Here is a 13,329-nt window from a genome sequence, read left to right on the forward strand (position 1 = left end):
ACAATTTTGGCTTGTCCCCAGATCCTCCTGGGCTCTGAATAATTTTGTGATCATGTGTTATTTTCTCCTGTATGACTCCTGAATCAAAGGCTAAAACATTTTACATAAGCACAAAGTCTATTTGCAGTCTGTAACAGCCCACTGCTTCCCAGCCAGTTCTTTTTTGCCATCTGTCCCTGTTCTTAACCAATCTCATTGGGTTTCATGCACAAATTAGTGTATAGAGAATCTTTGATAATTATAAATACCTAGCTAGCGCTGTTAGTGACCTTTATTGACTTGCATTCTCTTTGCCCTATTACTTATCACTTGGTTTAGCTTCTTTAGTTAACCCTTCCTAGTTTTGCCTCTTTATGCACACCATCATTAAATTTGTGTACCCTCAGCTTCTTTTCAGATCTTGCCGATTTTCCCGCTGCCACCGCCTCCACTAGTAGGCTGTTACTTCTTATCCTGAGTCAGTGCTTCCACACTCCCTTGCCAAGCTCATACTAAATCAATCCCAGACTTCCTTGTACTGCAGCTCATCGCCTGGTCTCTCTGCACATAGGGTGTAGCATTGTCCTTTTTCTTCCCTACAAACTCTTGCTTTCCCATTTTTGCCAGAATCACAGAACAACTGAGGTTGGAAGCAACCTCAGGGTCCTTCTGGTCCAACCCTCCTGCTGAAGCAGGGTCACCCAGAGCAGGTTGCCCAGGACAATGTCCAGGCAGCTTTTGAAGATCTCCAAGGAAGGAGACTGCAACATCTCTGGGCAACCTGTGCCAGTACTCCATCACCTGCGCAGTAAAGAAGTGCTTCCTGATGTTCAGGAGGAACCTTTTGTGTTCCAGTTTACCAGACTGTTAGCCTTCTTCCCCAACCTTTGTGGATATTTTTTCCTCCTCCGTTGGCAATCTAGGTTACTATTCCATAGTGGCTGAGTGCCTGCAAGACTCACTAAAGACACTAAGTGCTTATTCCTGAATTTTAGTGCCTAGTCCATAACATCTGAGAAACAGAGTGTGGGAGATTTAGAGTAAACCTCTGTGCCAGCTTAATATTTCTTAAGGAATGGCATAGACACAAATTTGTCAGCCTTATAAACTAAGACTATGTGTGTTTAAGGAGTTTTCAGGGATTTTAAAGTGTTTGGGGCATATGTAAACAGATTTCTTTTTCTCTAAGTTAATAACATGTCCGGATTTAAACAGATTCTAATAAGTGCCATGAGAGGCACATCTTTGATACTTTGTGAAATTTTGAGTTTTTAACCCACAACACACACGTAAGCTTCTTATAGAAGTGTTTCTAGAACTTTTTCTAGTATTGCATGTGGAATATAACCTTTCATCCACACCAGCATTTTTCTGAAACTGCAAAAGTGGTCTTACTGAAACTTTCCAGAGCATTCACTCAGACAAGCATCAGTCATAGAATCATTTTCCCAAACTACCTTGCAAAGACATTTGCAACTGAAAGCAATGCTAGAAATGTTCGATAGCTTCTGTATTCATGCCTTAACCCCACATTGGGCACACTAGTGAGTAATCTGTGACTGGAGTTTATAATGTTGTTTTTCCTATGGGCTGTGATCATGAGAACACTCGCATGACTTTAATCCTCAAAAAAGTTTCTGCTGAACAGATTAATATGTTTAGTAAAAACACTAATAGTTGTGCAAGTATGTAGGAGCTTATAGTTGTCTGATATGTATTTTATTTTCAAAGAGTGACTTTAGGATTGATATGAGATTCGTAAAAATGCAGATAATGTAAATAAGTATGTACCTAATGATACAGTATTAAAGATTTGTGATGGCATTTGCACACAGATTATGTTGTAATACTACATAAATCAAAATGCCAGTACCATTTCAAACCTTTTGTGGGTAAGCAAAGTAAAAGCTATATTCTCTTTGTGAGAAATCTCCTTCCACTGTACTTAGTATGCAAGAAATGTATTAGCACTCAGAAAACTCAGCTGAGAAACTGTGCTTGCCAATTCCAGATTAACATGGTAAATTGATTTCACTATTTTAAAGGATCTAATGTTTTCAGCATTATTCTATCTGTGGACAAATAATTAAAATACTTTAAAGCCTCTACATTTTGAAATGTGTGTTAGTTCTAGATTTCTTAGATTTAGGATAGTTATCACTTACAAATAATTTTCACTTCATCTAGCAGAGTTTTCACTGGAACATTTTCTATGGTGGATTTTCTTTTTGCTGTGCAGTCTCTTTTCTTGTGTTTGAAAAACAAAAAACAAGCCCTTTTATTAAAGGAGAAAAGTAAATCTGGTAATGATTTCTTAATCATTGATTTATAATGAATGTGTTGGATGTCAGTTTGTTTTCTTTTTTTTTTAATAGGCACAGTGGACAATTGGAAAACTGCATTGTCCGTTTTGTGAGGCCCGTTTAGGGGGCTTTAACTTTGTCTGCAACACAAAGTGTTCCTGTGGACAGTTAGTAAACATACATTTCTGCAAAAGTCGAACTGACTATCAGCCAGCTTTCTCTGTTAAATTGGCAAAATCATCAGGAAAACACTTACCTCCCTGCAAAATTAAGTCTGGTTTTAGCACAGATAACCACCAAGAAGTGGTAACAGCAACTTCGGAAATCAAACCACAAAGGCTTTCATACATGGCCAGAAATAATAATACTGAAAGATTAACAGAAGCACTTTATCTCGAAGCAAGGTCTCCCAGATTGGAGATGAAAAGTAAAAAACATCCCTTAAAGGCATTAAATCAAAAAGGAAATCTTTCTGCTTCCTGTCTTCTGAATGATGCATGCACTCTAAAACCTTTCCACAGAAGATCACATAGTTGGGATTTAAATGTCAGCAAGAGACTTGCTTTGTCACCTTCATTTGAAACTTCCAGTACAGGAACTATTTACCATATGAAATGGTCGAATGGACAAAATGAAAATCCACCTGTTTACACACAAAGTGGCTTGCAGTTAGAGTCCAACAGTAGTGCTTTTCAGGAACAATATAGGTCAAATGCTGACAAACTACAGAAGAGGATTCAAGATACTTCCTTTACCACATTAGTACATAGAGGCACAGAGAGTGAATGTGATTTTGAAGCTGCTGGACAATCTTCTGGGAGTGCCATTGCTGACAGGTCACCTTTTGTGATGAACATTTCTTCATCTGCAAGTGCTGTAGAAGAGGAACAATACATTGCACTTGTTGGTCTTGTGCAGCCTACAAATACTTCCGTCAACCAAAAACTGAGTAAGAGAGAAAGAAACAAGTTGAAAAGCTTAAGGAGAAAACAAAGGAGGCAAGAACAGTGGCTACAGAAGCAAGTAGGTGCTTAAAGTGAATTGTGCTACTTTTTTTTTGTTTCGCCTGCTTTTATAATTTTTAGTTTTTGATGCTCTCACAAGGTATTGCAACTTCTTGCTGCATATAATTTTTCTAATTCAACCCAATCTTTTTTTTTTTCTTGTATTAAAATCAGATCTTCGTAGATATACATAACTCGTTTCTGTTGACCTTTTTGTTGTGATGTAACAACAAATCTGAAACAGAAGGTAAAATTTAATCAATGTGATTAAAGGAGGCCTAAATATACAAATCTTTTAAATCAGAAACAGTAGCATTTCAGAACTTCTTAGCTATTAAGTAATGAGATTTGGGGTTATCTTTGCATTAAAAAAATATATTTTAATATAAAATATATATAAAATATAAAATGTAAATATATAAATATAAATATATAAATATATTTATATATATAAATATATATATATATATTAATATATATATATTTTTTTAAGATGTTTGCATTTACTATATTGTAAAACAAATTTTTTTTCTTTGAGTAAAGAACTGATTGTTGCTGTTTACTATAGCTTTAGTAGCTAAATACTTTGTCTACTAATCTAGAAAAAAAACTTACATATTTTTATAAAGCTTTTATACAGCTCAGTTATACCGCTATGTTTTCCCTCTTCATTCCATTAAAGAAGAACAGAATGAAACAAAATTGAAGACTATAGACGGTCATGCAAATTTGGAAGGGTGAGGGGGGCAGAGACTGGGAGTATATCTTTACATGAATAACAGTTATAGTTTGCTCAGAAATTAATTAGAAAGGTTGATGATATGTATACCTTTAAAAGAAAATTCCTCCTCATACAATTCCTGCTATAAAATACCGTGTGGCTAGAGAGAGCAAACATACTAACTCTCACCAGAGAAGTAACATCTACTCCAGAAATCATTCCCACTTTAGGAAGGTATGTCATTGTGAAGTGCAGTGACATGCAAAGCTCCAGTAAGCCTTATTTCACACATACATATTTTTTATGTGATTGTTTTGCATTTGGTATCAGTAAAGTTTAATTTGATATTTATGCTTTATTGAGAAATCCCAATCTTGTTTTAACAGACCATGCTTAGCTTAGGTATTAAACCGTTTTTGTTGGTTTTCATTTAATAAATAGGATACCAATGGTTCATGTATGAATCTTGCATTAGTCTGTTGTACATAAATGGTTTTCACCCTTAATATTCCACTGACCTCCTACAGTTCCAGTATGCTCAGACGTTGAGTGGCTTTGGGCTCTTTCCTACATACTGCCAGTAGAACCTTTAGAATATAGTACAGAATAAAGGCAGAGCACTGAATTCAGGATCAAGAGATAGTTACCTGGAGGCTGTCTCTCTTAATTAAATTTAAGAACCAACTTGAGAATGTGCTGGGTCTGGGGACATATCATAAGACTTTTTAGTATACCAGACTTTTTTTTTTTTTATCTTTGGGAAGGTTTTTTGTTTAATTTAAAGAGAGGTTTTAATTGGCCTTGTCATATTTGGAAATCTGATTTTGTAAAATACTTCACTGATACTGAGAATAAAGAACCTTTCCAAGACGTGGATGTCTTAATATTGAATGCCTATTTTCTACTAAGTTTAAAGATTATTAGATGTCATCATCCCTAAAATGGCTTTAAAAATTCCAGGTCTATATTATTTTTCTTGAATGAAATAAGGATGCAAAAGCCTGGCTTATATGAGCATTTGCACAGTCATGTCATCTGCAGTGTCTCCAGATGCTACTTTCAAGAGTAAAATGTTGTACAAATTTTCCTAATTTGTGGTAGCTGAAGAAAGAAAAAATATACTTTCAAATGTTCTTGTTGTTAAACAATGCCTTATCTATTCCGCTACATCAATTTGCTATATCAAATTTTAAAAATGAATACAGTTGTTAAATCTGGTATGTCTAATCAGCAAGCATACAATTTACACATTCAGAATATGTTTAAGAGGTATGTGAAATAAATAATCAGGTTTAAATAGTAGTTTTGAGGGGTAGTTATTTCAGTTTGGTTTCCCCGAAGGACATTGATTTCTTTACTTGTGCTGAAAGTCTATGACCTTGGCATGGAATATTAAAAAGAGCGTAAAAACCCATACTTTTCAGACTGTCTGTCAGCATGTGTGGCTAATGCAGTTGCACTTCCCATCACTGTAAATATCTTCCCACGAGAATGTGGACCACAAAATCACATCCCCTCTACAGTCCGACAGTGTCACAGGACGTGATGCTACTTTGCCAGAGACTACTTGCTGCTTTTCCAGCGTAGGTATCCTCCCTTCTCTTGCAAGTTCCTTTTGTCTCCATTTTTCTTTGGCTCTCAGAAACCCTTCTTTGTAAATACATACATATTATTATAGTGCAGCTTAGAAATAGAATGGGAAGATGAGCTATGGGACTCATTGTAACCATGATTTCCAACATACTTATTATCTGTGCTAAAGTAATCAGACAGTAAAACCTCAAAAAAAAAAAAAAAAAAAGGAAGCTTAAAGGTCTGATTGGATGAAGTGAAAGAGTTTTGATAAATGACACTGGGGAGTGTTTTATTTAAGTGCTCTTTCAAGAGGCAGTTCAACACAGCAAAATTGTGATGTGGAGTAAATCTCTTCTAAGTTCTCTCTGTTAAAAGTACTGTATAACTTATTTTTATCTTTAATTAAAGCCTTTCTGAAGAGCAGTTTGAGAGACCTTTTCAGACTTTGGACTTGCTTTGCAAATGCAAAGCCCAGTTTATTTTGTAGCATGATAACTATCTGTCAAGTTGTTCTTCCATCTTTAAGTAAACTAAAATATGCCTATGAATGTTGTGTCATGGCAGAATGCGCACTGTAGTGAAGCTGAAGTATATAAGCCTCAAATTGTAAATAGGAACAGTTCTATGAGCTCCTTACCTGCATTTGCCCTTGCACTTATGCTGTCTCTGTGGAGTAGGTGCAGGACTGAGATGAGATACCCTGCTAACAGCAGAGGGACCCAAGCTTCCTCTGGCTGCTCTGCAAGAGAAAGCTCTTGAAGCCTGGAGAGGATACCTATGTTTTGTGTGCACGTATGTGTGCATGCTTGTGTTCGTGGGGGATTTCTAGCTGTCTGGTATATTGGTAGGGTATAATAATAAGTACTTAGGTCTAGGAATTGCCAGTGTTAATAAGCATTTTTGTAATTGCTGCTATAGCTAAGAAGATTTACATTACAAACTCTCTTTTGTGTACATCTTGTTACATTTGCATTGTTTATTAGGGTCTAAAGCTCATATGAATTTTCTGAAACATGAAAGGCAGAAATATAATTTGTTGTTCCTCCTGTTTTATTTGGTTTCTGTTCATAATCATTTTACATAGAGGAAGTCTATATAGCTAGCTTCAAAACTGTGGTATCCTCTTGGAAATCATCCTGATTGTTGTGGATTCACCCCAGCAGGCAGTTGAGTACGACACAGCTGCTTTCTCACTCTTCCCAGGTGGAATGGGGGAGAGAATCAGAAAGGTAAAAGTGCAGTAACTCATGCGTTGAGATATAGACAGCTTCGTAGGTAAGCCACACATGCAGATGAAGCAAAACAGGTGTTCAGCCCCTTTGAGGAAAGCAGGGCTCATCACAAGTAACAGTTTATTGGGAAGACAAACACCATCACAAACATCATCAAATGTCCCTCCCTTTCGCCTTCTTTACCCCAGTTGTTATTACTGATCACAGCACCACATGGTGTGGGACATCCCTTCGGCCATCCTGGGCCAGCTGTCCTGGCTGTGTCCCCTTCCAGCTTCTGGTGCACCCCCAGCCTCCTCGCTGGCAGGGCAGCACGAGGAGCTGAATCGTCCTGAGCTCTGTGCAAGCACGGCTTTGCAACAGCTAAAACATCAGTGTGTTATCACCACTATTTTCATCAAAAATCCAAAGCACAGCATTGTATGAACCTCTACGAAGATGATAACTCTGTCCCAACCATGACACTGATCCATCCAAAAAACATACTACTGGGCATCCCAACTGCATCATGTGTCTGTTTCCCAAGGTCTCTGCTATCTTACCAGGCTTGTATTTCTTTACACTACATTAAATTACAGTCATAAATATCACATTTTCTATGGAATAACTGCTTGTTATGGCTATCTGTGATTACACCGTACAAAGATAACAAAAAAAATAAAAAAGATAGCAAAGGTAAAGAAACATATTGGCTGCAGATACCTGGTCAGATAGAGAAACTGCTAAACCAAGTACAAGAAAGCTGCCGGCAGGTCAAGAAAAGTTCAGGCAGAGCAAGCCTCAGCCCTGAGGCCTTGCAGGTTAAGTACAAAGCTGATGGTCTGTTTCTAGCAGCAACAATACTGTGTTACAAGGCTACGTGGTTTTAAGCATGAGGCGGTATCTTTATTTAGCTAGGAAATTTTAGACCTGAGTAGCTTCTGAGCCAAAGCTCGTCTATCTTTGCTTTTGATTTGGTTGTAACCCTTATCTGGTGATTTTTGTAATTAGGAGTTTAATTCTGTCACAGATTATAAACCAGAGTAACAAGGAGGTACTGACAATGTTGGATTCATGCCAAAATCTGTAACTTCCCTTCTTTAAATTGCAGTTGTGTTCTCTGTGTAAAATTACTCATGCAGCTACTGGACAAACAGAACAAATCAAGGTTGTCTCAGGATATCAGTATGTATCCTATTTTTTTTATGATTATCTTGAAGCTAGAATCTATAGAGTAGAATTTAATGTAGGTGCACTGTTGTAATATAGCTTTACTGAAGGCCAAAGTAGTCAGCTGTGTTGTGAATATTTTTCTTCATTCAAGTGAAATACATATGACTAATCTGTTTGTCTATAAGATACTTTCAGAATATACAATAGCTGCAGAGTAACCTCGGCATAGCAGAAATCATAGATTCATACAATCATTTCGTTTGGAAAAGACCAGTAAGATCACCTAGTCTGACCTTTAACCTAGCACTGCCAAGTCCACAGTTGAGCTGCTTTGTGTTAAATGCTCATTTGGGGGGGGGAGGAGGGGGGGGGGGGGGTATCTGCTGCTTATTTTAGTTTTTCTAGAAGCCCACAGACAACTTAGATAATAACAATTCATGAGACTTGCTTTCCCTTGACTAAAAATGACAATGGCGCTTTCATGGAGGTAAGTCATAGTGGTGTGCAGCTAGGTGCATGCCATAATTCCAGTGTGGATCTTTATTACACAGAGTGAAAAGAAGACTAAATTGTGCAGTTAAGTAGGATGACTCATGGCAGATAAAAATCAAAGTTCAACAGTGGTATGAACAAGAATATAGGAGTACGTTCATATTTATGAGATTTACTGTGGATTACCAGAAGAACCACATCACATGCACAGTAAGGAGAGAGTTTAAGATTAGTTTTTATATCGGAAAAGAATGAATTGTTATACAATTTTGTGCCCTAGACCTGTAATCCTTCACTTCTAAAAATTGTTCTGCTAATGACTTGCTGACTATGCATTTGAGTCAGTTTTGTATTTCTAATTGGTTTTCATGTTACTAAACTCTCTGAATACATATAAATGGAGGCAAATTAAATAGAGGCTTGTATTTTTAAGTAGAAATTTTAAGTAGAGAGCACAGCTTGAGTCTAGAAATCCAGAAATATTTTTTTTTTCAGGAAAGAAGTTCCTCACATCTGGGAATATTAAATCTCCATACAGTTGGGTTTCTGTTTGTTTGTTTGTTTGTTTTTTATTATTATTTTTTAGCTTGTTTTTAAAAGATCTAATCCTTCATGCTATGTAGTAGTCAAGGTATCGATGAATTTTTCTCATTCAAAACCCCTCTTCAATTTTATGCTATCAAGCATCTAAGTGGGTTGTTTGCTTGCTTGTTTGTTTTGTTCTTGTTGTTGTTGTTTTTCTCACATCTCCATATGGAAGAAAATAATGCTATCTGAATTTTTTTTTTCTACAGTTTTTCAACTATTTTAGGTAAAACTGTAGGCATGCACTGAGAAGTCACTCTAAGCATCACAAAGATATCACACAAGTAGAATAGAGCAGAAAAGATTTAATACAACCTCACCATTTCTGAAATTGATAAGCTCTCAGTGATTTTATTAAGAAATAGAAGAATTAAAGTAAAAAATAGTGAAATTAATTGTTATATATAGTACTCAAGAGATGTTTTTTTGGTAGCTGCATTTCAGAAATAAATGTAAGGAAAGATGGCATCTACGGTTATAGCTGAAGAAGTTTCTAAATTTAGTTTTTTTTTAATTTAGTTTTCTAAATTTTGAATGTTTCACCTTCCATTTGATCATTAGGATTTTAGATATGTTGTTGCTAAAGACTGGAGTACTGGAGAATCAACAATACAACATTTAGACACAGTGGGCATGAAAAGCAGAAACATTCTGATTTAGTAATGATCTCACATTTTTGAAAATACTATTGGACAGAAAGAAACAAATTCATCCTCATTAAGGAAGGCTTCCTCCCCATAATCTTTAAAAAGAAATCCAGCAGTTTGACAGAGGATTAATCAAATCTTAATCTTTTGTAGCTCAAAATGTTGAAAAATTGTAAGTAAATTTATTTTCATAATTTGTATATCTTATTTTCTTCTACATACAGGGTGAGAAGAGCTTGCACTACTTTTACTAACCAATTTTGTAGGTGTGGAAAATCAAATAAGTATTTGACATTATGAACACTTAGAGAAATAAACCATTTGATTCTTCTCCCAACTTTTGAAAGCCATTTTGGGTTTTGATTGTGATTTAGACTATTTGCTATGGTGCAGTGCTAATATAGATTCTGAAGCAAATTGCAAATAATTAGCAAATTTTGCATTAAAATATGATCTTAGCTAAGAGAGAGTATGAAGAAGCAACTGGTGAAGAATGATGATTTTCTAATTTAACCTCTTCCATAAATGTAAAATTTCTAATTCATCATTTGGTGAAAGCTGTATAGAAGATGAAAAAATATTTTTTTAAAATAAATAAAAAACAATTCCGTGTACTTTTTTTAAAATGTAAAATTAGAAGTAGATCCGAGTAGATCTAATTTAGAATATGTCAACTTCCATTTGCAGATTAAAATTAGTATATCTCAGGAAGAGGAGAGTTAAAAATACAGTGCGGCTCTGAAATGCATTTCACTGAAGAAACAAAACTCCAACTGCATACTTACTCCACTATCATTCTTGTCTTGTTAATTTTCATACAAAGCAATCCATTGGTAAAGAAAAAAAAAGACACAGAAAGCTATTGAATTCATAAGGATCAGAGCAAAAAACACTCATTAAAATATTAAAAAGGGCACGACTGCAGCCATGGTGGGGGAAGAAAAAATACTGAACAGTGAAAGAAAACATGCAATGTGGAGTATTACATTCACTGGGTTCCCAGAACTGGCATAAATAAATGATTTTGGAGCATTCTGAATGTTTTCCAGTTGGTAGTAACAGAAGGTTTGTTGTAAAAAATAAATAAATAAAACAAAATAAAAAGGTGTTTAGAAAATAATATTAGACCTGAGATTCTGGAAAAAGGTGAAAACCATGTGCCAATCATTCATATAGAAACAAAACTTACATTCTTCATTTTGGCATATTTCCTCAATATGTTTTGTCTACTTAACATTGGAAAAGTAGGTTTCTGGAATAGGCAATAAAAAATGTAGCATTGCATATTGGCAATTGTATGTAATTCTTATTTTTATTTTTTTTCCTCTTTTAGGAGGGTTCAGTGTTCAGTCTCACTACAGGAAAAGCACGGGTGTGTGAAAATATACAGAGACTGTTTGAAGATTAGATACAGGCAGACATGGTAGTTGCTCTTGGCTGTATAATGACACATTAATTAAGCAGTGGTCCCCTTGAGGTGGGTCCAAAATCAAGATCGAAGTAAGAATGTTAATTTTGTTACAATAAAAAGAAATTCTCATCTTGGCGTACTAGCAAAGTGAATATTGGTTCTATGCATTAAAATAAACAGTGAACAGAAACAGGTTTTTCCTGGATGATCAAACCTCTTGTACAGGGAACTACTAAACTGAAAAGCAGAACACCATTTTTGTAGTCACTGTGATAATATGTTGTTGTTTCCAGCACAACAGACCAATCTGGTTTCTAACAGTAAGCTGTTTTATGAGGATATAAATAATACATTTGAATTACTACTAGATGAATCTTTCTGGACTGAAGTCTGTTAATCTATGGAATATATATACGTATTTAGGATGGTATTAACCACTGTGTAGATGTCTGTCTTCAGTATTTCTTTTGTTCTAAAAATATCCTATTTCTCTTTAGTTCAAATATAAATGTAGCATTGACTGAAACTATTTTTATACAATTATATGAGCAGAACTGAATTTTAGAGAGGTGTGCTGGAAAGTACAATATGTGACCTGTGACTGTGGGGAAAGAATATGATGGGGGTCTCTGGGAGTAATGGTATTGTCACTACCCTATGCATAGCATGTAGTCTCACTTTTCAGTGGAGAGCTGATGTAACAGGTGATTGCTCAAACAGGCTCCTATGGATAGGTTCACAGTTGTTCTTCGCTTTTTCTCCCAAATCACTTGGTTTGTTCAGCCCAGAGCAGAGCAGGCTGAGAGGAGGCCTCATGGCAGCTTGCAGCTCCCTCATGAGGGGAGCGGAGGGGCAGGCGCTGAGCTCTGCTCTCTGGGGGCAGCGACAGGACCCGAGGGAACGGCATGGAGCTGGGACAGGGGAGGGTCAGGCTGGGTGTTAGGAAAGGTTCTGCACCCAGAGGGTGGTCGGGCACTGGGACAGGCTCCCCAGGGCAGTGGGCACAGCACTGAGCCTGCTGGAATTCCAGAAGCATTTGGACAATGCTCTCAGACATCTGGTTTGATTTTGGGGTATACCTGTGTGGAGCCAGAAGTCGGACTCGGTGGTCCTTGTGGGTCCTTTCCAAGTCAGGCTATTGTATGAGTCCATGACTTTACCTCTTTTAAGCCTGTCTTGGGCAATAGCAATGAAATGTATTACTGGATTTGATCTCTAGCAGCATGTTGTACGAGTTCTCTGTTTAACTTCATCTGTACCACTTTTTCGTCACCTTCAGCTACAAAGACACATTTTTCTTTCTTGTAATGCAGCTTTTGCTCGGCATTTTGAATCTCTACAAATCCAGTGCTCCAGGTAGATGGAGATTCAGATTATCCATTTGTCTGTCCCAAGTTTCTCTACCTAATCTTTTCCCTGGGCTCTTGACAGCATTTTGTCTCTTCTGCCCTTCCACGTGTTACCAAATCAAAAGGTTTGGCATCTTTGCAGTTCTTTTTATGAATTCTCATGTGCATTTTCTCATCATCGTATCTTCATTTGCTTATTTTCACCCTAAAACATTTTTTTCCTATTTATCTTCTATCAATCTTTTTCACTTTTCAAATACGGGTGTGCATGTCTTTTGAGAACAGACTTGCTATATTTTTGTATGCTATATGCTTTTTACAGTCATTTATTGCCAGTTCAACTGTTCAAGTAATTCCTCATGAAAATCAGGCAGAGAGTGAGATTATGAGCACACTAGAAGAAAACATTTGGTAAACTTGGGAATGGACAGTATAAGAAATGTTTGTCAGTATTTTCCTAGCCAAATGGAATATGCACTAAACATGCTATTGAGTGGGCCATAACTAGATTTCATGTGACCTTCTGCACTCCTTTGTGCCTCAGATACTAATTTATAGGGACCCTTTTTGTATGGAAAGGAAAGAGACCTGGCCCAGACCAGGCACAACTCAGTTGGCTGGTGTGTAGTGAGAATTTCTCTGACAAACTATGAATCTTGAGTCCAAGAGAGAAACTGTTTAGTCTAAGAGAGCAGGCAAAATACAAGTTTTGTTTTTTCCTTCAGTTGTCTCATCATGCTAGTGCTGTGTTGGATAGGACTGTAACTGGAGGTGAGAGAAGCATAACAAAAAGTGGTGGAGCTGAAGTGCAAATGCACGTCTTCTCTCCTTCTATTATGCTATAGAATATTTCTATAGACACATAGAAGAGAAATGTAA

General features: G+C 36.5%; 1 protein-coding gene across 1 annotated transcript in view; it reads left to right on the top strand.

Annotated features, from left to right (window-relative positions):
- Positions 1 to 13,329, top strand: part of RNF180 (ring finger protein 180) — an 83,656-nt gene that overhangs the window by 13,178 nt on the left and 57,149 nt on the right. Inside the window, exon 4 of the mRNA XM_040541435.1 lies at positions 2,355 to 3,305. Within this exon, the coding sequence (XP_040397369.1) occupies positions 2,355 to 3,305 (951 nt within the window). The remainder of the gene's footprint in view (positions 1 to 2,354; positions 3,306 to 13,329) is intronic.

The sequence above is a fragment of the Cygnus olor genome, chromosome Z, assembly GCF_009769625.2.
Source record: "Cygnus olor isolate bCygOlo1 chromosome Z, bCygOlo1.pri.v2, whole genome shotgun sequence".
Classification (NCBI taxonomy): Eukaryota; Metazoa; Chordata; class Aves; order Anseriformes; family Anatidae; genus Cygnus; species Cygnus olor.